The 27049-nt window shown below is 39.0% G+C and overlaps 1 protein-coding gene across 6 annotated transcripts in view; it reads left to right on the top strand.

Annotated features, from left to right (window-relative positions):
• The window catches only part of DIP2A (disco interacting protein 2 homolog A), a 79264-nt gene that overhangs the window by 8782 nt on the left and 43433 nt on the right, over positions 1–27049 (top strand). For all 6 annotated transcript variants that reach the window (XM_036387306.2, XM_036387308.2, XM_036387307.2 and 3 more), the window contains exons 2-3: positions 15244–15315; positions 23281–23400. In XM_036387306.2, the coding sequence (XP_036243199.1) occupies positions 15244–15315; positions 23281–23400 (192 nt within the window). The remainder of the gene's footprint in view (positions 1–15243; positions 15316–23280; positions 23401–27049) is intronic.

Here is a 27049-nt window from a genome sequence, read left to right as displayed (position 1 = left end):
ATGCAAAGAATCTTTTTTCTGGCTTTTTGTTATAATTCACTGTGGCTCAAATTTTTAATTTTTATTTTATTTTTCCTTTTTCCTACTTACCACCATATGGCCTCAGAGCTGGATTGGGTTGAGGGCAGAAGAGTGAAAGAGGGTGCCAGTACTTCATCTTAGCTGCAACATGAATCCATACCCAAAATAAACTTCTTCAGTGTCTGCCTGTATCTCTACGGCTGTTCCTTCAATCTGTTGTGGATCCAGCCTCAAATGAAATGTAGGACTTGCTGATTGTAGCAGCATTTTGTCCTAGAACTTGAAATATCAAAGCTCCCATAAATCATAATCAATATGTTTGTGTCCCACAGATCTGGCATTCGTCAGATACAGGGAAAATACCAGTCAACTCAGCATTTTATCAAATAGTGCTTGAGAAGTTATTTGCTTATGGAGCAGTGAAAACCTGTGTTGGGAGGTGGGTTAGATGTAACTGGAAGGGCTTCAGCTCCATATGTACCAGCTGCCTGTGTATGAAGATGGAATTCTGTCCAAGTCCCACATGATGAGATTTCTGCCTTACATTATAAGGAGTAAGAAATGTTTAGAAAGTGCCAGAATGTGTGGTTGCAAAGAAAGCATGTCAGACAGGCCATATTGTGGAAGCACACAGTGTGGTAGGGCTAGGAAAAGGCATTGTGACCACAAAACATTTGTTGGCAATTATGTGTTGTCTGACAAAATTACTGAAGTTTCTCATTTCAGATGTTTGTGTATAATTTGTATTTGGTGAGAGTTACTTCAGCTTGCAAAGAATATTCATTGTTTTCAGAGATGGCAGCTCGGTAAAGACTTTTTCCTTCATTCTTCTTTCAGAAAGATTATTTGAAAAGAGAAAATTTAGGTGTGAGCATTTTTCTAATTATTTTGAAGAATTTTTTGAATTCTTCAAAATCATGAAGAAGCTTAAACTTTATAAGCCAGTGAGTTGAGGTTGTGTGGTACACGTTGTAGGAATTTAAATGGTTGTACTTGGGGATGCTCATTCTTGCTCTTTGCCTTCTTTTACTGCTTCTGGGTTAGAGGTCTGTGTAGTAAAATGTATGACCCTGAAACTTCTTAACAGTCAATCAGATGACCCCACAGTCACTCCTGGCAGGAGCTTGAGGTCTTTTTCCCCTGCCTTGATCTAGTGCAAGTGAAGTTAAGAGCATCACTCTGGAGATCCTCCCAGTTTGATTCTGCAAAGTCTCAGTTGCCTGCATACACAGAAACACCAGAGAGGTCAGGATTAGTTTGGCTGCTGTGGGTTTGTGTCTTGTATTTTTGCCACATGTTTGTCTGCCTTGAGCAGTTTGGGAAACTGAGAAGTGATATATTCTGTGATGGTCAGATACAGATCTGTGGCTGGACAGTTTGAGCAATAGCACAGGAGTCAAGGTGATGGGCACTGTTATCCCTGTGCTCACTTTCCATCTACAGCCTCCTTGCTAGAGAGGGTTTGGGTTACTTTTCATGAATTATTGAATAAACCAGTCTGTTTAAAAGCATTACTTATAGTCATCAACCAGTGTGATCGTGCTACAGATGAAGGAATGTGTTAAGGAAATGTGTATTTTTAAACAGGAAATTCTTCTGATGAGCTTAGTGTTTGAAACAAATTATATTTGTGATTCTAGACTTTTCACAGCTATGAAGCCAAGATTAGATATATCAGCAACTATTGCCTAAATAGATGCAAAGTCGTAGTTTTCTTCAGATTTGGGTTTTAGCAGATTTTGGCAGGCCTCTGATTTGGTTTGATTTCCACAGGACATCAATTTATCAGTACCCAAGACTGACCATTAGCAAATGAGACTCTTCCCTTTCTAGAAGATGATGTTTTCACATGCCCTTCAGAATGTTTAGATTCTGCTAATTGAAAGAAGAACTTCAGGTGCTGGAAATACCTGTAACAAAGGTGTTTACAGAAGGCAGGGACTGGGACCAAGATCTGCAGAAGATATCACTATGGATATTGCCCCTTTCCAGTGAAACTGATTTTTATTTGGTTGTTACTTCATTGTTACTTACAAAATAAGTAACTTGGGCCATGGCCTCAGCAAAACTATAAAAACCTTCCTTGACACACATATTCTTGTAGCTGTGGCTCAATATTCTAATCTTAAATTACTGTTAAGATTATAAATCATAATTTAAATTGTAAAATGTCTGTGTATAAATCCTTGTATATGTTACTTTTATCCTAGCAAGTTATATGGGTCTTAAACTGTGAGATAAGTCTGTGTAGCAGGGTAGTTGGGATGAGGTGATTACAGGCTGGTTTGAGACAGAGGAGGAGTAGCAGAATGCTTAGTGAAACCAGAAAATGGTATGTAATATAAGAAATAAATAGTCTTGGATTTTTATTTAAAATGGAAGCCATATAAATTAGATTAGACAAACTCAGTATGTACTTACACAACTCCTATATTGCTGCTCCTTCTTCCTGGCAGGACTGGTGTTCCCTGGACTGCATCCAGAGGGGAAAAAAATTAAAATAATTTAAAACATGTAAAACTTGGGAATAGCTAATAACTGACAACTTGTTCTTGTGATCATTACATGTTTTCTGTGGCCTACAGCACCTCACTGCATCTTCCATGGGCAGGCTCTTGCTTGTACCATTTATTTGGTTGTTCTCTTTTTGGGTTAGGGCCTTTTAGCCACTCTTGTGCTACAAACAGGTAGATTTTTCCTCACTGTGGAATGAGCCTTTTCTTGCTTTTATGCACTTCTGTCCAAAATATTCAGCACTAATAACAAGCCATGAGATTTTTGGAGGATTTTCCTTTCTTTAGTGAATATTTGTAAGTAGTGAACTGATAGCACTTGATGCTTAGCTTGGAGCTGAACTCTGCAGGGCTTCAGTCACATGTTGGTGCAGCTGGTGCAGTTTGGGAAGCCCAATAAACTGACTCATGACAAGAGGTAGCCTTGCTGTGTTCAAACAAGCAATGTTTTGACACTGGCAAATAAAGAGAGATTCTGAATCGGTATGAGATAATTCCCTGGGGAGATTGAAGGGGACTGTGGGATAGATTGATGACTCATGCAGTACTGATGCTATCAAAATTGTGTTCATCACATGAAATAGGTTCTCAGTGCCCTTTCAGAAGGGAAGCTATGAGCTGCAAAACTGGTGAACTTGCTTTGTGGTCCTCATCAGTGGGTGTCATAGTTGGGAGGATGATTGCAGTGAAATTGTTACCTGATGCTGTGAGATAAGTCACATCAATTGTTACCTGATGCTGTGTAACAAACCTTACCTAATTTTGGGCTAGATGGAAGGTATGACAGTTCACTTGAAGTTCATGTTGGCTGTTTTGTAATTAGTAAAATTATCTTCAGCAAAACATGGTTCAGATTAATTTTAAAAAGATATTTCTGTAAGCACAAGGCTTTTACATTGTGATCAGAGGAGGGTAACCTGCTCAAGCCCCAAAAAAGCCTTGTGACATACTCCCTTCAGATGATAAACCTGGTGATAGTGTAGTAACTTCTGCAGATTTGTCAGTTTGTAGACATTATTAGTGAAGTAATATGTACTTAGTGGAATTAGCAATTGGTGTTTTATGGTAAATGCAAGTAGGTTGCATTTTGAGACTGAGGAAAACTTAGGTTTAAAGGAAATCCGGTTGCTGTCTTTGTAGGAATTGGTGTTATGCCTTTGAGACTGATCTTCAGGGCTTTTTAGATGTTTCAGGAAAGTTTCTGATGTCTGGGCTCTCACACCTCTGGAGAGTCTGGAATACATGAGTTTATTAGCAGAGATTCTGAGCAGCAAGTTCTTGACTGAGGGCTACTGAAAGTGAGGCATAAACATAGAAATAAATATAGAATCTGTAGTATGACAGAAGAATGTTGTGTTGATGCCTTTAACCTTCTTTTTGTCATTCAGTGGATGTTACTGGATCTTGACACATTGTTAATAACATTGCTGATTTCCAGCCTCTGCAGAGAGGGCCTTTACTGGTGGCTTTTGTAGTGAATTTTTTCTGCTCACAACTGCTCACAAAGAGAAAGTAACAACAGGATTCTAAGGAAAATCTGCATGCAGAATTATTGACTTTGAAATTGTTTTTTTTTTATTTTTTTATTTCCCACCTGCAGTGACTTGGAGAATTTTTTTAGGGATGTTGTATTAGCCTGACATGAGTAGAATTCCTTGAGATTTCTTGAGAATTTCTTGATTTCAGTCTCCTCCTTCTGGGGGTGTCTTGGTTTGAAAGACAGGTGTCTGCTAAGGAAAGCAGGAGCCTCCCTAGGAATGGAAAATATGATCCCCTCTCTCCAAGTTACTGTAACTTTGAAGTTAAGGGGCTTTCAGGCAAAGATATGGGAAAAGGAATAACAGTTCTTTGTGGAGGGATAGAATGTAAGAGAAGAGTGCAGAAGGTAATCTCAGCCCTGAAGTGTTACAGCTGTACTGATCACCAATCAGGAACAGGCCTGCCCTTAACAGGCCACAGCTGTGTCCTGTGAGGGTGAGTGCTAAAAAACAGGGGGTTAGCTGGGGGAGAAGTAAGCTGGGGTTTGTTGGCTGTGCTGTGAGGAAGAAGGAGTCAGTACTGCAAGGAGATGGCCATGACAAATCACTGAGAAGGTATGGGAGCTTTGCAGTAAGATGACAACAATCATGAGAAATCACCAGAAGGTATGGGAGCTTTGCAGTAAGATGGCAACAATCATGAGAAATCACCCAGAAGGTATGGGAGCGTCTGCAGTAAGATGACAACAATCATGAGAAATCACTGAGAAGGTATGGGAGCTCTGCAGTAAGATGGCAACAATCATGAGACATCACCAGAAGGTATGGGAGCTCTGCAGTAAGATGACAACAATCATGAGAAAGCTTAGGTGCCAGGCATGGTCTCAGAACTGCCCTTATCTCCTCAAAAGGTTGTGGCAGATCTCTTAGTTTTCTTTACAGGATTCACAAATTTTCTTCAACAAGAAATAAATTAGTGTTGCTATAACAAAGCAACACAGTAGCATCACAGTAGGGTCACTTTTTATCCCAAACTATTATTTTTCTAGTACATGAAGAACGCAAACAATGTCAAGCAAGGGGCAGCAGGGCCCTGAACAGCAGGGCAGGCTCACCCAGTGGCAAACAAGAGGCAGCAGAAACTCTGCAGGTGTAGCTGGAATCACAGGGCACCAGGGTGCAGAGCTCAAGTGTAGCAAAAAAAACCAATTTCTGAATGGTCTCATTTCTGAAGCACTGGAGGATATAGCCATGCAGCTGTAGAGAATATAGGATTACTGGGATTCAGTGGTTTTCTCAAGACCACGGTGCATCCTAAGAAGACATATATAAAAATCAGAAAAGCTCTGCGGTTTGGAGGTATTGGAAAGTCAAAAACTGCAGAATTTTGGCTGAAAAATAGTGCTGTTAATAATGGCATGCCAGACAGTTTTCTTGGGAATGGAGTTGCATTTCTGAAAGGAAAATTTTGTTCAAATACATTCAGATGTATGTATGTATGTGTATATATATATAAATTGATGATTTAGAGCTCTCTTACCAGACAGCTGGAAAGTCTTAATTTTTCCAGGAATAAAAACCAAAATGCTCATTAATTAATAAAAGTCATGGTAGAGAAGTGATTTTTTTTTTTCATTGATCTTAATCAAGACTGGGGAGAGAGAAGACTGGGGAACTTGAGAAACCCATTCTAGATGAATGGGCAGAGGAAGTGGAGCAGCATTTGTACAGGTCCACATCAGCAGCTTCTACACATTAGATTAACAAGAATCTAATTGTTTCAAAATTCACAGCTGTTTATGAAATGCAGCAAGGCCATTCAAGTGTCTTCTGATGGTCAGTTAAAATGAAGGGACTGATTATAGCTATTTGAAATCTTGAACTCTAAGAGTATCTGCATGTTCTGTGTTAGCACTGTAAGGAGTTCTTTATATAAAAGTAATGTAGATGCCTGAACAAGAATGGCTTTGTCTTAGGAATGTTTAAACCAATTATTCAAACAATTTGGACATGATGTGGGGTGTCAGTTAAAAAATGCTGGTATATTCCACTTATCACAGACATTGTCTAAGTCTTGGTTATTGAAACAATCATAAGGGAGTCAACTGCCATAAAAGATGGAAAAAGCAAGCAGTAATCCCTTGAAACTCAAAGGTTTGCTGAAGTGGCTCTGGCCATTTTAATGTTTAATTACTTTTTAAATAATAAATAATAAATTGCAGTTTAGTGGGCTGCTTTTTAACAGCACCTTTCAATTGTCTGAGTAGGTGCTTCTGTAGGAGGGCATTTGGAAGGATAATGTCAGTGGTGCTGGGGCTTTTGGAGACAAGTTTGTTGTCTATTGCTTTGAACTCAGTTTCTTTGCTAATGAGTTTCTTGTGTGGAGACTTTTATATTCCAATTGCCTCAGTTTAAATGCAGGAGATTGAGTGAAAACCAACTTAACAGTAGCTTGCTTGATTGTGCATGTGTCTTGAAACTTCTTTCATGCAGTTTTATACAAGGTGAAAGCAGATCTTTGAAGGTACTGACTTCTGTGTGAACAGTAGCATCTCTTCTTGGGTTTGGGGTTTTTTTTGGGTTTTTTTGGGGCTTGGTTTAGTTTTGAAGTCCTTGGGTGGTCCTGCTTTCTGTCCTGCATCCAGTCCCAAGCATCCAACAGGTTGTTGCTGCTTTACCAGGTTTCAACACCAGCAAGAGGTGCTGCTGGTGATCTTGGAGGAGATTTGAAATAAATTCACAGTCAGACTAGATCTGAATTTAGGATTAGGTGACTTTTCATACTGTGACATGTCTGAATAAGACTGTTTTGAGTATAAACAAGTATTATTTTCTGGTTTAGGATTAAGAAGCTGAAACAGGTGGTGACTCCTCCTTCCCAAGTACTGCCAATCTGTGCCTTCATCCATGACCTTTCTGTTCATGAGCTCCTGCATTCTGAAGCCTTTTGTCTCTTGGCAAAAGAATTAAGAAACAAAACAGATACCTATTCAATATTCTGTTTATTGAACAATGTCTCTTCAGTGCCCTGGATGAGTCACGGGTCCTGCTGAAAAATAAATGCAGTCATGTAAATTTTCCCAGCAGTTGCACGCCAAGGGTGTTTGTTGGACTGAATGGATAAGCTTAAATCTGGTATTTTTGTGCTCCAGTGTTTGTCTTTGGAGTGTAATAGTTTGTCTGAGCTTGCATTTTGGAGACACTCTGTGTGTTGTGTTAGTACTGGGTAGCCCTGCATTGGTGGGGTTTTGTACTGGGCTTCACTGTTAAGGCATCAAATACCTGAACTTTCCAAAGTTCAGAGATGAATATTGTTTTAAGGGAATTGCTTGCAATCTTTTTATTTTAATAAAGAGATTCCAAGTGATTAGATGATTTGTAGTTACTTTATAGTGCTCAGTGTTAAGGAGCTGTGGTGGTAAAAGCTGCTTATAATGGAAGAGCTTGAGGAAAGCAGAACTGGTTGGTGTCAATACAAGAGAACTTTGGTGTTTTGTTGCTTCCTTGAAACCAGGTTTTGTTGAAACTCGTTGTTTAATTGAAGCTTTGTTCTGTTGTGGGTTTTTGAAGGGCCTGGTGCAGGATGTGTCCTGGGCAGTTTTTCTTGGGGCATCCAAAGGGAGCAGGTCCCTCTCTTCCCATTGCAATCCTGCCTCGTGCACCTGCATCCTTTGCCTCCCTGCCTCTGTTTCTCACAGCTCTGCTGCTGCACTCCTCCTGAGCCACCCTCATGATGGACAGAGTGTTCAGCACATTTAAGTGACCTTTCAGCATTAATGACAGCACCAAAACTGCACACCAGATTTAAGGTCAGCCCTCAATGAATCTCTATGGCATGGACATGGAGAGATCACATGAAAGAGAAAGAATACCAAATCCTAAAGTGAGTTGCCTGTCTGACATTCATGGTTGTTCTAGTACAGATTTTCTGAATAACTTACTGGTGTTTTTCTGTCTCCTGTCTGTTTCCCAGACTCAAAGTAGTAAGAAATTGGTCACCAGGAAACCAGAAGTGTAATTTGGCAGGAAATAGATGAGCATATCCTAGGACAGAAGGAGGTCAGTCTGTGTGTATAGGGAAGACTTAAGGATACAGCCTTTTGGATGGACCAAAATCTTCTGTGTATAACTCCCATGGGGGAATCCTGGAAAAAAATAGAGGTTTTGGAGTTAGTGATGTGACAGTAGGAAGCTGGAAAGGTAAGAAGTCACTATGAATGAATTGAAAAGCAGTTTAATGATATGACCTTAACAAGGGAATTATAAATTAATTATATAATCATAATTGTAAATTATAATACTTCGATAACATTGTGGGTATTATAGCACTCATTATATAATAACTATAAATTGTAATTAATCGCCTGGTTTAGTGTAAGGTGTTCCTGGCCATAGAAGGGTATTGAAACTAGATGAGCTTTAAGGTCCCTTCTATCCAAACCAATCTCTGATTCTATAAATGTGACCACCTCCCAAAGGGCAGCATTTTTAGATTTCTCAGGTTTGCTCCAGTTAAAGGCACTTGGTAATTCTCATTCAGTTGACAGTCAAATACTTTTCCTCTTAGAGTAGGATTAGTAAAGGTAAATAACCAAGTAGCTTAGTAAGGACATTCAGAGGCACTGCCATCAAATACATGGATTCAGGATCAAAAGATGCAGGACAGAATCCATATCCATATGCATATTTTGGGAAACAGCCATTGCAAAGATTAGGCAGATGCCGTAAGGAAGAATAAGTGACTTAAGGTACTGCTAACCTGTCTCTTCCAGATCATCATTAATGCTGGTAAGGATATATTACTGCAAAAGAGTATTTTTCAGGCCTTTGATTATGGGTATCACTGCATGGGACAGTCTGGAAATGTGTTTGGTATGTACTGGAGTTGATTCATCTTTTCTCCCTAACATGCTTTGTTCTTAAGCAGCTGATTTAAAAACGATTCTTGTGTTCAATACTTTATTGTGATAAAGATGCATTTCCCAAATAAGGCTTTAACAAACCTTAGTTCATAGAAAATTCTGCTGCTGAGCCCCTGCCTTGGCAGCAGCCTGGGATCAGCATGTTACATTGAACCTCAAACAGGTGCTGGCTGGGGGCTTGAGCATCTGAGCCTGCAGACACCAAACCTGCCTTTCCTTTGGCTCTTTGTAACAGATAAACAAAGGAAAAGGTGCAGTTGGCAGAAGCCACAGAATCATGGAATGGGCCAGGTTGGAAGGGACCACAGTGGGTCATCTGGTCCAACCTCCCTGCTCAACATTTTGTTGCCAATGTTTGGTTCATGCTGTTCAGGGAGAGCTCCATTTCATCAGAAAATACACTTAATGAGTAGTGTTGCAACTGGAAATAAATTGTAAATAAGTTTAGCCACCACAGGGACCCACGCTGGGTCTTCCCAAATGTGCAAGCACTGAACTGTTCTGGTCCTAATAGGGATTGATGTTTTTTTTTTCCTGCCATGAGAGGATGTCTGTGTGCACCAGCTGGCTTGCTTTGCTGCCTCCTTCTGTGAATAATTCAGCTGGTTTGTTTTTTTTTTTTTTCAGTTTATCATTCTGTAGTTCAGCCAGGATCTCTGAATCATTCATCTGATTCTTTGTGATCATGTCAGATGACTTATGTGCACCCAATATATCAGTGAGGTCTGATCTCTTAGTAAAATTACATTGTATTTTGTTATTTATGTAGCTTTAACATGAATACTGATGAAGTTTAGTTTTTTTAAATATGCCAATGTTTTATTTTAACAAGTCAAAATGTCAGCATTCACCATAAAATTTTGCCCAGTAGCCACCCCCCCTCACCTGTTATTTCAAGATTAACTGTAAATCTTGTCTCTAAAAGCATGGTTTTACAGTGCATGTGAGGATGTGGTAATGCTGTGTCAGGAAACTAATCAAATCTGAAAATGAGACCTAGAAATCCATTGAAAAAGTTTCATCATTTACAAATTGAAATAAGTTGTATATGGAGTAGACACTGCAGGTTACAGACCTTCTCATTGTATGTTTTTGACATACTTGGTGAATTTTGAGTGTTGTGCTGCTGTTGGAGTGTTTTGGGGTTTGCTAGTGGGTTTTTAAATTATTTTCGTGGTCTCATCAATGAGTTGGATATTTCCATGGTCATGGATTTTTGAATCAGTCTGCTTTGGTCTTTAGTGTGGTGCATCATGCCTAAATGGAACCTTTGCTCTGATCTTTGTGATGGCTACCAAAGTTTAAATATGAGCTTTTTGCAGGTAGTAAATATGACATGCTCTCTTTCCTGTAAAATATCTCTGACTGTTGTGGTAACTTTTTGCATATTAGTGGAGAGAGGAAAAAAAATCAACGTTGCTGACATCCAAAAACACACCATTAAGATAAAGTTTCATACTGGTTTAATAACGTAAAGGATCTTCATTGTGTTAATCACTATGCATTATATAATGAGTCTCTGAAGGATGTGAAAGGAAAAGAAGCTATGCTTTAGAAAGGCTTTTCTTTGATTCCTCTGTACCTGGTTGTTTCTAGATTTGGATCTTTAGGCAAATATAGAGACAGTTTTAATGGAATTTTTTGGGGATACCATAGAATAACTTAGTTCAGATAATTATTTCTGGCCTCATTCATTATAATAGTTGCTTACTACCTGTCAGACAGTTAGTTTGGTATTTTATCCTTGATACAGCTAGGAAGTGACAAACAGAAACTCTTAGCATTTTCATTTCTAGAGTACACTGATATTTTGATTGTTTTGAAATAGCATTTTGATGATGGAGAGTACATTGCATGTGTACAGCATTCTATCTAAAGCTTTTCACCTTGGAATCTTACCAAAATAACTGTGTTTAGAGTTATTCATAAGTAAACATCAAGCCCTAATTTTTGGTTGACATTTAAAGACCCTGTCTGTCCATTGATCTGCCTGTCCACTCCTAGTCTGTTTTTTCCCAGCTTCTTTTGTTGGCTTTTGTGGAAGCAGACAGTACATTCCCTATGGGCCAGAGGATTCCCATTCCTTCCTCCCCATGTCTGTAGCTTTCCTCAGCCTTTTGAAGGGGATGGCAAAGTTACTGATCTCCATTCTAATGGAAGTGGTACCTGGTGTGATGGATGTTGTTCACCCACAGGTGTACACATAGCTGGCATCTGTCAGTCTGTCTGTGTTCTGCAGGGAGCTCCAACAGCATGGAAGAGAAGTGGCAGAGTTGGAGCTTTTCCTGTCTCCCTGTGGACCAAGCTTAAGGATTTACTGCAGCAGGGGAAGAACAATTCATTAATTTGGCTTAACTGAGCCCAGAAACTGCTGCTAAGGCTGCTTTTGTGATCTGGTTATTTAACCTTATTTTGCACTGTCAGATGCTGACTCCTGGCAGATGAAGCAAATAAGTGTTTAAGCCAGGCAGAGTTTAAAAGGAGCAGCTCTCTCTTCTCCCTGCCTACACACACACTTCCCAAGTAGGGGTTGTATGGAACAGAATAACCTGGAATGCACTGACTTTGCCCATCCTCTCTGAATACAGGATTCACCCACCCTTGGCTTTTTCAGGTTGTGAAATACAAGTGGTGCCTTTGTCCTGCGACTGCTTTGAAACTTCAAGGTGAAGATGTGATATGTGAATGTGTCAAAATAGAATTTTCTTATTCTAATTTCAAATTTTCTAATTCCAAATGTTACTTTGGATTGCTTTGTCAATTTAAAAATTCCTAATGGCTTGATCAAACTAAGTTTATTAGTGTTGATAATTCCTTCTATAATTTATTAGGCAAGTAATGGTATTGTAAAATATAGTCCCACTGTGTAATTGTGAATGGAGTGGAAGACCAGATCTTTGCTATTAACGTATTGGTCAAATTCCTTCCCTTTCTATCATTAAGATACATATAATTAGCTAGTCAGTATTTGCCTAGTGTCTGGAGCTTGATGTGCCAGTGATTCTGTTGTATGTGCAAAGGTTTAATGAAATTCTGCATTTATATAGTTGTGTATCTCCGTGCTGCTGCGTTGACATCAGACAAGTTTTATACTTCAATAACTCAAATTCCCTCAAATGGATGCAAGTCCTGCTGCAAATTAGGAATTACCAGTACTGTGCATTTTCAGCCAAGTTGTGCTAAACTTGTGATACTGCTTTAAAGTCATAGTGATGCTCTCAGGATGTTTCAAATAGGGTCTTTGAAATAGAATTTCTAATGGCTTAGTCAAATGCATCACCATATGAAATGATCAGATGTGATTTCCATTTTAAAGAGATTCCTGTAATATGAAAGATTCCAATCAAGATGTTTTCACACTTCACTTAGCTCATCATATGCAAACTAAATTAAGGTATCAGTCAACCTACCAGATGTGGTAGGCACAGAACTATCAGAGCCTATATTTCAGGGATGGCAGCAAGTGTTGGCTGCTGTACAGTTTGGAGATCCAAAACTTTCTTTGATTGCAAGTGATGATTTTCATCTTTTAGTTCCTTTATTGCCTGTTGATGAGTTTGGCTTTTGCCTGATTTACATAAGTGTAGTGTCTGGGAGAACATGTGCCAGGTAAGGCTTGGAATGGGTACTAGTCATAGGTTTGGAGGAGTTGTTCTGGTTCCTAGATTTAGGTGGTGATAAAAGCTTGTGTGTTAAATAAAAATGATTGTCAACTGTCATGGGCACAATCTTTTGATGGCACACCTGTGTGTGTCCCAGCTTGAAGCTCACAGGTGTGCATATGGAGAAAATATTTCCCAAACCACTTCCAGTTTTCTTTAGACTGGTTAATTTCTGCCATTGTCCCTTAACCTTCTCGCATCTTTTCCAATGTTTCTATAGTTCATCTTAAAGGATTTGTATTTTGATCTTTGGTTCATCTTTAGGGTCTTTTTTTAAAAAGGTTGTTTAAGATGTAGAATTAGCAATTATGTCTGCTGAAATGATTCTTCCACTTCCAGCACCTTTTCAAATACAGTGACAGCCTGTCCCAGAAACATGGGGGATATGCTTTAAATACTTCTCCAGATGACATGTGAGTTATGTTTTAGACTGACAACTTGCCTGCCTTTCCAAGCCACCCAGGAGCCACCTCTGAGGCAGAAGCCAATGTTGGTGCCCTTGACTTTATCCTGAAGGAACTGGCAAAGGTTTCTGCAGCCAAGGTGACGGACCTGCAATTGTGGCTGTGCTCACCAGTGGCCAGACAGTGCAGTTATTAAAGGTTCCCTCTTGCAGAGCTGATCCAGCTGATTAGGTTCATCCACGTTTCATGTACAGTCAGCTCATTTAGCGATGTTTCTGCTCTTGACCTCTGCAAACTGGGGACCAGGAGCCATTTCCCTATCTTTAGCAAGTGCCAGGCTTCACAGATCCATTCTCAGTTCCATTTAGTGAATTTGGCATTAAGATTCTGTTAGGTCTAGTGCTCTCATGGTGGAATAGAACCACACCTGGGCAGCATCAAGGGTAACTACATGACAGATTCTTGTGTGCACTAATGAAGAATATATTTTTATAGATCATTTTAAGAAATGCTACCACTTTCAGCTCTGTCTAGATTTTCTTGGTACCTCTGACATCTTTTACAATGTATACTTTACAATACATCAGATATTTCAAGTCAAGATCTCTTCCAAACAGAGCTCTCACAGCTCAGCCCAGTGTCTGGCTCTCTGCAGGCTTCCCAGCTGCCTTGCTGAGGCCGAGGAACCTCAGATTGCTTTTGTGTAATCCAGTAACCCAGGAGAAAGTGAGGCTAAATGACAGCAGCTGTGGCCCCGGTGTACCAGTGTGGCAAAGTGGCTCCTTTTGGAAGAAATGAGGGATCACAAAAACCCCATATGATGGGTGAATCCCCCTGAGGCTCTGGGGGCAAGGGGGGAACAGTTGTTAGGAGGAGCCCCACCCCCAGGCTTTGGAGAAAGGAACAAAGCCCAGCTTGGCTGGGCAGCACAGCTCGACCTGCCACGGCGGCGTTGCAGAAAGCGGCAGAGATGCTTCTGACTTTGTCCTTTGCTTAACCTCATGCAAGCAAAGTCCTTCCAGTCAGCATTCCAGCAAAATCAAAGAATTCCAAGTGCAGCAGGATGCCAGCATGTGAGGTACTCTGGTTTGAATAGGACTCTCTCTTGAAGCCTGCCTTTTGCTCGTGGCTTACCTACCTGTGCACTTGGGTGGTACCTGGCAGAGGCTGAGCTGCACACAGGGTTGGGATAAGGATTATGTGGAGCGTTTATGATGCTGTGCAAATTGGTGTCCTCACTGAGCTTACAGTGCAGCACTTTGGTGTAAGGTACAGTTTTGATCCTTCAAGAATTTGCTGAGCTTTAGTCTTCCAAATTACTTCTGGTTTGAGGAAAAACTGTTCTTCTTACTGGTGCTTCTTGTCTGTTGGATTGGGTTTTTTATTTCTTCCATAATTGATAATTATGCATCTCTTCTTCTGAAAGAAGATATCTTCTGATATCCTTTCCTTTTTTTTTTTTCATAAAAAGTGTAGTTTGTCATTTTGACCACATGTTCCCAGGCAGACAAATCTGCTTGGGCATTTGTAGTGCTTTGTTTTAGTTTGATCTAATTCTCATTTTGATATAATAATACTATATATACATAAAAATTATATTTCTGTGTATTTTTCTGCTAATTTTTTTTTCTGCTCAAGAAAAATGGTAATTTCTGTGTTATGCCCAAATTTTGTATATAATATTTACATGGGTTTATGAAGAAAAACTGGCAGATTGTATTTTGAAATACCTGCAATAATTGAAGCACTCCAGGATGTGCATTTGTTTTTCTTACCTGTTTTGACCATTCTTTGAACTCCCGTTGCTTGTTTTGGGAGAGTGTCAGTAGTTTGAAATTATGCATTTTCACTTGGATGGAGGTTGGGGATGGCAGAATGAAATGACTTTGTGTCTGTTAGTGTTCCTGATATAGGGATTAGGCAGATATATGAGGAAATGAAGAATATTAAGCAAAAAATTAAACACAGTCCCTATGGATTAAGGAAAGTACTTGAGAACCATTTTAAAATACAGAGTAAGAACTCTTATGTGTGAAATCTGACCGAGTAAAAGGAGTTCTACTTGGCCAGAGGTGGGCTGAATCCATATAGATATGTAATTAATGCCTTTTTTGTTGTTTTTTCCCTGCACAGTTTGCTTTGTTAAATTCTTTCACCAATGTGTTGCTGACAGAATGTGCCTGATGCAAAGATTTAAATGTAGAATTTCCAAACAACATGTATTTATTTCTTCTTTTCTTTAGGAGACATCACTCAGAAAGGATATGAAAAGAAGAGGGCAAAGCTGTTAGCACGGTACATACCACTAATTCAAGGTGAGAAACTGCGTGGAAGTTACACCTTTGTGCCACATCTGTGAAAATATCAAATGGAAAAGTTCTCATTAATAGACTGGATGAATTAGAATAGTGTTTGATATGGCATCTAAGCAGCAGTGGGAGATGGCTCTCACAGAGAAGTGCAGAGCAAGGAAAAAGCCTGAAATAGATATTTTTTAATAGTTTTATATCAAATGTTAAATGGTAACATTTTTGTGAGCAAACTTCAGTTTGACAACTGCATCTGTAACTTGAAGATAACAACTTTATTAATTTCTAAAGTTATTGCTAAAAGCAAATTGGCTGTTTTCATTAGATGAAAATACTCAGTAGTTCCCACTCTCATGCTTTCATGTGCTGGTTTTTTGCATTTGCCCTGTGCCTCACCCCATTTCCACACACTCCCTCACTCCCTCTGTTTCTTCAAACTATTGACTTTTTTATATTTCAACTATTACTTCTGAAGCTGGTTATTATCAGACTTCATCATCCACAGCCAAAACCTAAGTGCCCAGCTTTATAAAATTTATTTTTATGCTAGGACTCTGAAATCACTCAGGGTTTAGGCTGTTATGCTACCACTGAGATTTGGTATTCTGAAATCCCCCAATTTTCCATAGCTTGACAGATTATAAGATAAGGGAAAATGAGAAGAAAACTAAGTTGAGTGGAAGCAATAATGAGACACTGTAAACTGAGACAGTGTTGAACTGTCAGAATGTAATCTGGTGTTTCATCATGGGGTTCTTAGCAAATGTTTCTTTTTTGTGGTTTTGGTTTTTATTTGGATTTGGGGATTTATTTAAGAATAGATGTAGGTTTTCTCTTAGCAAATTTGGAATCTCTGTAGGCCAAGCAGAACCAAACTCATCTCTTTAAAATGGCTTGTTCCTTGCAATGGAGCAGTTTGGATTTTTAGGATGACTTTGACAGTCAGCAGCAAGCTCTGGCCTCAGCTGCCACAGCTTCTCCTCCTTACACCATTTTTCTGGAAAGAACTGTCTCAGTTTTCTGTTCCAAATACCCTGTCCTCTAACTCAGCTTAGTTAAAGATTCTGAGACCAGGTGAGGTATGGATTTTCTACATGGGGGTTTCACAATTACTAGAAATATTCTGACAATGCATTCTGTCTCCTAGCAAGTCATGTATTTGGATTTCTGTCTCTTGTTTAATCTCTCATTATCTTTGATTTACTCTGCCTTCACTGCTTTCTATTGACAGTGGGGGTTTTACTTTATATTTTTTCTTCTCAGCTCTCACAAGGCTGTTTGCACAAATATTCAAGTACTGAGCTCTCAAGCATAGCTTAGACAACTCCAGTACTTTGTCTGCCATACTCCTTAAAGTGAGTTTAGATTTTCAGCTGCTTCAAGGTTGTTCTCCTTGTTCAGGTATATTTTCCCTAATCGCCTTAAGCAGTAGTTTAATGAGTCAGCAAATCCTGTGGTTTGTCCTACTTGCTTGAGACCACATTTTCTAAGAAGTACCAGATTACCTGATCTTTTTTTACCACTTCTGCCTAGATGAGCATTAAGCTGACAGGAATCTAGCTTTAATATGCTAAAAAATGAATAGACTGTCTGCCTCTGAGCACAAAGAATGATGCTCTGGCAAAAAGATAAAATTTGCTTAAAACATTAAGCTAAACTGCCTGGTTCAGTTTCCTGACATATGCTCCATTAACCCAGTTCTAACTTGAAATTTCCTTAATTGACACAGCTCCAGCCTGGCTCAGAATGGTGTGTGGGAGTCCCAAAGGCTTTGAGCCTGCAGAAATTTTTTATCATTAACAATTTAATTGCAGCATTCCTGATAGGATTCATAAGGTTCAGTATCCATTAAATCTTTGCAGACTGATGAATGTCAGCATTTTACATTTGTTGAGTTCTTGCTCTATGATTTGACATCCCCAGGACCACTAAATCATGTCTTTCTACAGCTTTATGACATAAAGATGCACTTGCATGATCATAGGTTTGGGTTCTGGAAGTTTAACTTTCCCTGTTACACCTCATCAAGTGCTACCTACAAACTCCTGCTCTCTCAATACCATCAAAATGGTTTGGGCTGTGTTCTGCTGCACTCTATGGCTGAGTCTGTGGGGAGCCAGATCATTACCCAGACAGTGTTAAACAACCCCACAGAGGGCTTGGGGAACAGAAAAAGACACAAGTGCCTGCAAAGCACATTTTCAATTAACAGGAAAATTAAGCAGAACACTCTGTGATTCAAGAGTCTCATTCCTGTAGATTGTTTTGTATTCTAAAGTTCTAAATCTGCAGTGATGAAGAGTTAGTGAAAATGTAAAGATTTTGCTTAGGAACCATAAAACTCTGTAATTATATGTAGATAATAACTAGGATGAGTTATTTTTCACTGATCCAACCAAGTGCACTGTGCAAAATCAAAAACAAGTGTTGAGTAATAGCAAGCATTAAACAGTAATTAATTATTTTAATGAAGTAAAATTTAACAGTCAGTAATTGGCTTCCTCAGTCAACCTCTGCATGCAAATTACAGATAAAACTCTGAGGAAATAATTAATTATATCTGTAGGCAATCTGGCATGCTGCATGATGAAGCTTCTGAGTGATGGATAACATCAGATAGATGGCAGAGGGTGATTTTGAATGTGGATAAAGCTGGGATGCAAAAACATTCAGAAATAACAGAATAAAGTAAGCAGCATGTACAGTGAGCATCATCTCCTGATGGGCAGGTGATGGTCTTAAGCTCCTTTCTAACACCTCAAGTAAAACTCCTGCCCTTGTGATGGTTGTTTCCTGATTATCCTGATTTCCTACTGATGTTTTTACAGTGTTAGTGGTTATTTTCAGTCTGCCTCTTTGGCTGCATAAATGAGGTTGCAATTGCAGTTAGTGTCCTGGTGCTACTTTACAGAGCAGTCCCTGGAAATGATTCCACTGGATTTAGTTAGTGCTAGAAGAACACCTTGGTGAGTGACTTCATTTCTTCTCTGGGGACACAGTGATTCCACTCTAGAATTATTTTCTTTCATTATTTTCTTCCTTAGCACTTCTGCTCCAGCAAAATTGAAATGCTAACCATTTCAAATTTTTATTTTAAGGGAAAATTATGATGAAGCTTCCTCTAATTTTGGTTGAGGCTGGCATGTTCCATACTTGTTTTTTTCTTAAGTTTTCATGGTTTTTTGTCTCTGAAAAATGTTTCTGCTGCTACCAGGAATACATGTGCTTTCTATTCCTGGCTGCACCAGGTGATCTTCAAGGTCTCTCCAACCTGGGTTCCTTTGTGATTCTGTATAACTGTGACTTTTGTTTTTTCATCTTTGTGGGAAAGAGGTACCCTCAAATCAGCCTCTCATTCAATTAGAGTGGGAGTTTTACATACCCCTATAGCACTTAGTACCTGTAGTTCCATTTTTAGGGAGTATGCAACTTACTCTGGTGTCTTGGAGTCTACAAAAGCTTTATAATTTCTTATAATTTAAGGAAAAAACATATAAGTAGCTTTCTTGGTGCTATGGAGTTACAATTCCCACTTTATACTATGGGTATAATGGCTGTGGTTAAAGGATGTCCAAATTTTAATTGGCTAATTTGGTTGGATCTTGGTGTACTTGGTTTAAATGAGTTATGTCAAACTGTAATGTGTTCACATGGGCTAGTTGAAAAAGCAGTTTATAGCTTCATTGCTCAGTTTCTCAAAATATCAAGAGATTGCTATTCCTGTGCCTTTTCAATTCAGTGCACATCCTTGTATGTTAGGAGTGCTGGGCTGCTTGTGAAGCACCTCCTGAACTGCTGCTTAAAATGGACTATTATTTTGGGAAATTTAAGCTCTAGCTAATGCCTGTGGGAGTTCTGCTTAGCAGTCTGTCATAGTGTCTAAATAAGTGTCTCTCCTACTTGTGAGTAAGTAACACTTTTAATTTTTATTGAGGTAGTTTAGTCAGTGTTTGGATTCTCTGAATTGGATCCAAATCTTGGCTTGTATTTTTTTTCCTTGAATTTATAACAAGTGTCTTCTATGCTTTTGTGTTCTTTGCTGCTGTTCCATGCTTCCTTGAATGGAAAGTGTTAATGCCCTTAGAATGGTTTCATAGGCTGCAAATGAAAGCTTAGGAGGTGGAATTTACTTCCTTGAGTAGAGGAAAATGTTACAGAATCATGGAAGATTGTCAGACATAATGCATGTGCATGATGCCTTTTGCTATCATTATTATTTCTAATCTCTTGAATTTCTGATACCATATTCTGGGTAATAAATTACATTGGGTAAATTCTTATTCAGTCCTTCTAATCTGGAAGGTGTGAGCACTTCCAAAACTGGATCTTGAAGATAAAAAAAGTGTGTACAGCAGGTAATATGTTCTGAGATGGGATATGACAGTAAAGGATGGTAACATTGAACTTGAGTGAGGACTGTATACTCAGTAACTGCCCCAGAGCCAGACCTCCACTTTCTGGATTTTCTGCCTTGTCATACCTTTTCCTTTCTTTTTGCACTTTGAACCTGGCTGCTGTCATTTGTTCCTTTCTTATTTCCAGACCCAGTTCAATAGCTGCAGAAAGATTTGATAATGTACAAAGAGTCTGGAGCTTCCTCTTTGGCCTCCCTCTTCCCCTTTCCTCTCTACAGAGCTCTTTAATACATTATGTTTTGAAAATTTTATCTCTCCCCACCTAATGACTTTAGCTGGTCATCCTCCCCACTGATGCCAGCAGAGAATCTTCCTTGTCCTGGCAGCTCTTCCCTGCTCTTACAGTAAAATCATTTTTGCTTGTATTAATGAAAATGGCTTGAAATGCCAGTGTTAGTCTTGATTCTCCAGTGCTTGTGGATGGACAAATACAGGAATAATTCAAATATTATTTTTAATTTTCATCCAGTAGAAGCAAATTGTTCAGTTAGTTGGAACAAGCAGCCTCTTTAAGTTGACTTCATTCTTGCTAGCTTTGGGCAAGTTAAAAATGGAGAAAATACAGTGAATAGTGGATCAAGTGCCTTTAGTCTGTCTTTTCTGTAAAGGTGTTGGTGTGAGTGGGGAGACTTTGCCTAGTTACCCATCTGCTTTTGCTGAAGGCTAAGGTAGTGATTTGCATAGTAGGAGAATAAATGAACATGCTCACCAGGCTTGTGGAACAGCATTTTACTGGCACATAGTTATGTAGCCTAAGAGTCAGATGCACTATCTTACTATTTTTACCAAAAAGTGACATTTTTCAGATTCATTGTTGCTATTTTTGCACTGTGATATGAAACCTACTTTGAGAAAGCAAGAAGGGAAACTTAATCCAAAGAAATGGAGTTGTAGTTTATAAAAGTGCCAAGGATCTCATGCCTCATCCTAATTTAAGAGGAACTTCTGAGATTCACTGGTACATACTTCATCACAATAACTGTGATTCACAAAAATCTGATTGAGAGCAGGAGAGTGTTCTGGAGGTGGAGTTGGTCATGGACTCCTGTTGTTATGTGTGGTCACTTCTCCCCTGCTCCTCCTGCCCCCAGGGTTGGTGTGGCCAAACAGCAGCGCTTGGGTTGCACGTGTGTCGGGACATCCTGCATGCAGGCTGGCATCTGCTGATGGGTTATACCAGTCAGCTCATTTTCCAGATGATTCTCCTCCCACAGGGGATCACAGAGTGGAAAAGGGGCTCTTACAAGTCCTGATTTCAAGGCTCTGTAGTTACTACAAGACTGCAAATGGGAAGAGTAAGGAATTGGGAGGAATATGAATCTTGTTTTCTGCTTACAGCTAACAACCCTCCTGGAGGAAAAGAAATGGCACACAAATAAACAAGTTCTGGTTTTCTTTTGCTATCTTTTTCACCCAAGGTCTCTTTTGACAAAATTGCACAAAAATGATGTAGATATGATGTTTTCTGAGGATTCCTTATGTAGTCTTAGTTGAAGGAGGCTCCCAGCCCTGCTCCCTATTCTCTTTTGTACCATCATAGTTCTCCCTTTGCCTTGGCTATTTGCTTGGCTGAGGCTTAAGGAGATGACTTGCCTCAATCTTTGTAACAAAATCTGAAGTTGCTGTTTATTGTTTCCAGATGAACCAATCCCTCTGGACTGTTCACCTGTGGTTATGGAAAACTTGTGCTCAAGTGAAATGTGGAATAGAATTCTGCAGTGTTTTCACCACTTATCAGATCTGTTGAATCAATTCAGTTGGGAGACCACATTTGTTTTTCTCTTACAAACAGAATTCTGCTTAAGTGTTTCAAGGAGTGTTAGGTCTGTATCTTGGCAAACACACTTTCTGTGCTGCTCCACTGAGGACACTTTGGTTTCTTTGCTGGGCTGTCTCCATATATCCCACTGGGGAATGCAGTTGGTGTTGGATATTCTGTCATCTGTTTAAAAAGCTTTACTTTTGGAAAATCGGAAAAATGAAGTGAGAATGTGTTTGTTCTTTAGTACAAACTGTAAAAGAAAGGAGCATATCTCTGGAGTCGGACTAATTTCTTAAAACTTAGATCTGTGTGAATTATTAAATCTTCATTTGTTTTTCTATTATTTAGGCCCCTTTATCCCACACCCTGAACCCATATCTAGCTCAAGGTTGCCTCTTCAACATCCAGAGGTGCTCACTGTTAGCTGCAAAGGGAAAGGATTATGGAGTGCATTCATCCAAAGGTCTTAACAGATACCCAAGAAAGCTGGTATATAGTAATTTACCTTGTCATGAAGATGATAAAACACTTTCCCTGAGGATATTACATTTAAATAGAGTATTTGAAAGCTCTTTTTCATTAGTTGAGGTAGAAATGGGATATTTAATCCAATTACACTCCTAATGTAAAGACTATATCTCACTGAAACACCTTCATAAAAATATCTTATAATTCCTAGATTTGCTAGCAGTTGCCAATTTCTTTCCTGATACTCACTTTGTAACAAAGGGAACAGAAACCCCATGAGAGAGAAGTGAACCTTTTCTTACTTTTTAAAGTGAGATCTTTCCTTGCAAAGGAACTGACCCAGATTCCTCTGGGATGATGTCTTCAGTTCAGTGAGAGCTGCTTTTGGTAAATATTTGCATTTTGAAAATGTGGTGTTCCAATACTTTGTTTCCAAAACGTGTTGTTTTCAAAGGACTTGGGGCCAGGTAGGAAAGCAGAAGCTCTTCAAGGGAAGGGAGGAGTGAAATGAAAGATCTATTCAGCCCTGTGTGGTACAGGGGCTGAGTAAATACAGTGACCTTCATGCAGCCATATAAGTTTGTTGTAAAACACAGCACTAAGCTATATTCACGTTAGGATTGTGCAAAAAAAACCCTCCAGCTGCATTGGAATTTTTACATTACATTTTGAAGCGTGGATGTGTAATAAAACTGCAAAAGGAAGTTCCTAGTCCAAATTCATACAGTCCTTGATGGATCAAGAGCCAGCAGAGAGTCTCCTCATTTTGGGGATGGGGAAGAGTTAATGCATATTTAATGGTTACTGTCCACTCCTTTGATTTTTTTTTTTTACTCCTGTTGTGCTACAATGTAGAATTCAGATTGATCTTCCTGAATATCAGCCAGCCTAAACATAAGCAACTGCTCTGGGTTATATAGAGCCCTGTTCTAATAAGGTGCAGAGCAAACAACTAGAGAATGGTTCAATTTCTCTTATTTTTATTACTTTGTGTGGGGCTGGGAAGGTCTTTCATTGTTTCAGGAGTACATGAAGCAACCAGACCTAGATTACAGCAGGAGCTTTTACACAGCTGAAGCTGACAGTAATTCTGCATTAATATCTGCACAGGTCTTACTAGAGAATTGCAGCATTTCTGTAAAATGTGAATCTTTTGAGTGTTTCTCTGTTAAATGGGAATAGATGAAATTGGATTAAAATGCAGGTAGAAGATGAGCTCTTTTTAAAGATACTGTCTTGCACCAGTTGTAGTGAAACAATGTAGACGTGGGGAGCAGATACTATGCTTGCAAAGCTGAGTTTGTACTAAAATAAACTGTGTTTCAGGTGTGGATCCATCCCTGCAAACTGAGAACAGAGTCCCAGGCTCTTCCCAAGCCACTGCTGGGGCATCAAAACAGCAGAAATCCCGATCCACCAACTCGAGGGACGAGCGCTTCCGATCCGGTAAGGGCACACAGAGACAGCTGAGGCATCACATTTCCTGAGAGCAAAATATCCCTGGAAAATGGTACCTGCACCCACACAGAAAGGTGCAGTGCTTTGCAAGGAGGGAAGAGATAATGAATGTTTTTCAAGGATCTTTTGGTTTTGTTTCAAGAGTGGTTTTGTTTGAATTCGGCCTGGAGGAAATGCAAGAAGGGAAGGAGACTGTAGGCCTGTCTTCTGATGTGTTTCTTGTTGTGAATTTTACCACGCTCAACAGGTTTTTCATATTTACTAAGAAAACAAAATTGGGTTTCCAGTCTGTGTAACAGTTAGGTAAAAATTTTGGAGGCTAGAGTGTGTGAATTTGGAGGATTTCTTTGCTTGCTTGTTTGGGTTATTTTGTTAAAGCAAGGTTATAGATTTGTTGTAGTTTCTTTCTAATATTTCCTGGTTTAAAGCAAGTGCACAAAAAAGGGAAATATCACAATGGATATTCTACTTCATTTTAAGTGGACACTACAGTGACAAACCTGTTTTGGAAAATTGTGTGAAAATACTGATATCCTCATAGCATCCTGTTCCCATTGTTACTTTTCAGGTGGTTGAAGTGCACCATTTCCCTGTGAAATTCCTTGTCACAATAGTCAGGAAAAACAGGTGTTTGAAAGCTTTTCTCTCCTAAATGCTTTGGGACTTCTAGCTGGATATTTTTCTGTTTGTTGTGCAGGGTAATTCCACGTCTTGGGTTTGGGCATGAGAAGTGTAAGTGATGGCATGCACTGCACCTCCTTAATAGGTGGCTGCTCTTGGGTCACCTTCTCTTGCCACTGCTTGGGCAGGGTTTTATTGCATCCTGTTTGCCCTGCTGATATGGAAAACCTTGCTCCAGAGTTGGAGCAGCTGTGCCTTGTACATTCCTTAGGGCTAACTGAATCATGAATGAGACTTCTTAAATATTCTGTGGACATATGCAGACTCTAGGGAAAGATGCCTGCATTCAGCTACACAGAGAAGAAACTTCTGAGTGCCAGGGAATAGTGCAAAGTGTTGTAATTAGCTAAATGATGACATGTTCAAAAATATTTTTTAAATTATTAAATTATAGAAATATGTTATAGGAAAGTATAACATAGAAAATAATTAGAGTAAGATGTGCCATTGTTAAGCTAACAGAACTAAAAATCTGCAAGAAGAGCACAACTACAGCAGGAAATCCTTGGGAGGTAGTCCTTGGTGGGGACTGCCATGTCCTTCTGTGGTTTCCTATCACAGCTCCACAAACTAATTTTTCATTCAATATTTCTGCCTAGAACAAGTTCCTTACTTGGCAATTTGCGAAGTTCTTAGTTACAGCACACATAATTGGTTTTCTTTCTCCCATTAGGGATATATGACAAGGCTTAATGTGCTCAGATGGTATCAACAGCAAATGGTGATGGTTTTGTTTGACTCTGTTTAGGTTAAACTTATTTAAGTCTGTGTAAGGAAATGTAGCTATGGCTTTTGGATGCCAGTACATATTCCCCTTTCTATGCTGTAATTAAAAAAAAAAACAACTTCAGATGTACTGTGTTAATGATTGGCTTCTTTATCTCAGCAAAGAGATATTGGTGCCTTTTTTGGCTTCCCTGTGTGCTGACACACATGGACTGTTGTGAGGGATAACCAGCTTCAGCCTCCTTCCCTCAATGTCACACCTTTCTTTAGACTGTTATGGGGAAGGGAGGCTGTGTTGTTCCTTCTTCTTTCTTTCCTTCCAGTCTTTGGTTCTTGTTTTCCTTGCTTCAGATCTCAGCAGTTCTCCTATGTCTTTTTCAAGAGTAGTTGTTGAGGGGAGAATGCAGCTTTTCCTAAAACAGGATCTCTTTCTGGAGCAATTATAGGTACTTTACAACCATCAACATAAATTACTTAAAATAAGCAAGTAAGTGAAACAATTTATCTTTTCATACAATTAATCTTTTACTCTTTGTAAGCACATTTTTAAATAGTTTCACAGAAGAGTTTTGTATTTAAATCAACTGTATGTTTTTGTCATGCCCAGATAACTTATCTTCAAACAACAAATAGTATCCAAAAAATTCCAACAGTGAATACTATTGATAAATCCAAGCCTGCTGTCCAGGCTTCAGCTAAAATAGTGTTAATTTTCTTCTTAATAGCTGGTACAGTACTGTATTTGGATTTACAATGAGAATAATGCTCATATTTATTATTCTTGTTCTAAGTACATTATTATTATTTTTATTATGATCATCATCATTATTACATTTTAATTTACTTCAGATATTATTGTTCATATCTCAACCTGTGGATTTTACCTTTTTCCAAGTCCTCTCCCCATCCCACCTACCTAGTGCTATTGCTTTGCTTGATGGTATTTTGAAATCCATGAGTAGCAGGGACACTGGTCAGGCTAAAAATGTCTTTTTTTTCTTCAACCTACTGTAGAAATTCTTCCTTCCTTGTGCCTGAGGCAGGGACAGGAATCAGAGGCTGATAAATGAGCAGAGACTACAAATAGGAAAGAGAAGTGCTCTTCTAATAGCTGAACAGTTTAGGAGCTGTAAGAGTTTAGGTGATTTATAGTCCACAAACTATTTTAGTTTTCCTCCCTAATCCTTTTTTAAGGGCATGTGGAAAGAAAGAAAATGAAAATAGATACAAAGAACTGGAGAGAAGATTACGTGGTTTACTACAGCAGAAGGAGAAAATGTTTATAAGTTATTAATTGTTGATGGTTGCTTGCAGCTTAATAAAGTGCAAAAGCTTAGAAATACTTCTCCAAGACTTTTTCTTCTGCTTTTTGGATGGCAGCATATGGGTTTGTTCCCTCACTTTGGCACATGTATTCTTTGTGTTAATGAAATACTGGGCTTGCTGTTCATCACTTCCAGTGATCACTGTTGAGCATTTGTGATCCCTGTTCTCAGAAATGTGACACATTTGGTCTGATTATGAGTGATTAATTCCCTGAAGAAACCTGAACTCCACAGTTCTTATGCGGTGAATCACTTTCACAGTAAATTTTGAAGAATTTAAGTAACAGACAGTGGTAGAGAGTTTCTTTTTGCAATTCCAATATCCAGTTAAACTTTAATTTATACTAATAATTTATACTATACTTAATGAATTTTTGTACCCTAAGTGTTCTGCTTCTTTAAAATTATTTCATTCCTTTTACTTCTTTTATTGAAATGTGTTTCATCATGTAGCAAAGCTCTTAAAGCAAAAGTGGAATAGGAACAAAGTGTTCCAGGGAAGTGAAAGCAATTACTTCATTGATTTGGATGAGAGAGGATGTTCCTACTCAGCTGATGTCCAAGGACAAGATATTATAGGAAAGATTTCAAGCCAGGAATAGATTTTAATGAGTGTAGAGGGAATGATGAGTTAAATTGGCGCTGTAAAAATAAAACATGGAACAGAATAAAAATTCATCCTGACTGTCTCCTGGTTGCATTTTTATCAGTTAATCTAGTCTGTTCCAGGTTTTGGGGTGGGAATTAGGGCTAGAGGATGAGGTGGTAGTGATTTTGCCCTCTGGAAATGGAATAAAAAGTAGTTCCCATGCTTGCTCCCACAAATCTGTGTGATGTTATGACCTGCCCTGCTCTGCTTTGTTAAAAAGCCCCAGCACACCCTTGTCTCCAACTAGGCCTTTCCA

The sequence above is a fragment of the Molothrus ater genome, chromosome 7, assembly GCF_012460135.2.
Source record: "Molothrus ater isolate BHLD 08-10-18 breed brown headed cowbird chromosome 7, BPBGC_Mater_1.1, whole genome shotgun sequence".
In the NCBI taxonomy this organism is placed as follows: domain Eukaryota; kingdom Metazoa; phylum Chordata; class Aves; order Passeriformes; family Icteridae; genus Molothrus; species Molothrus ater.
This window is presented reverse-complemented; position numbering and strand designations above follow the sequence as displayed.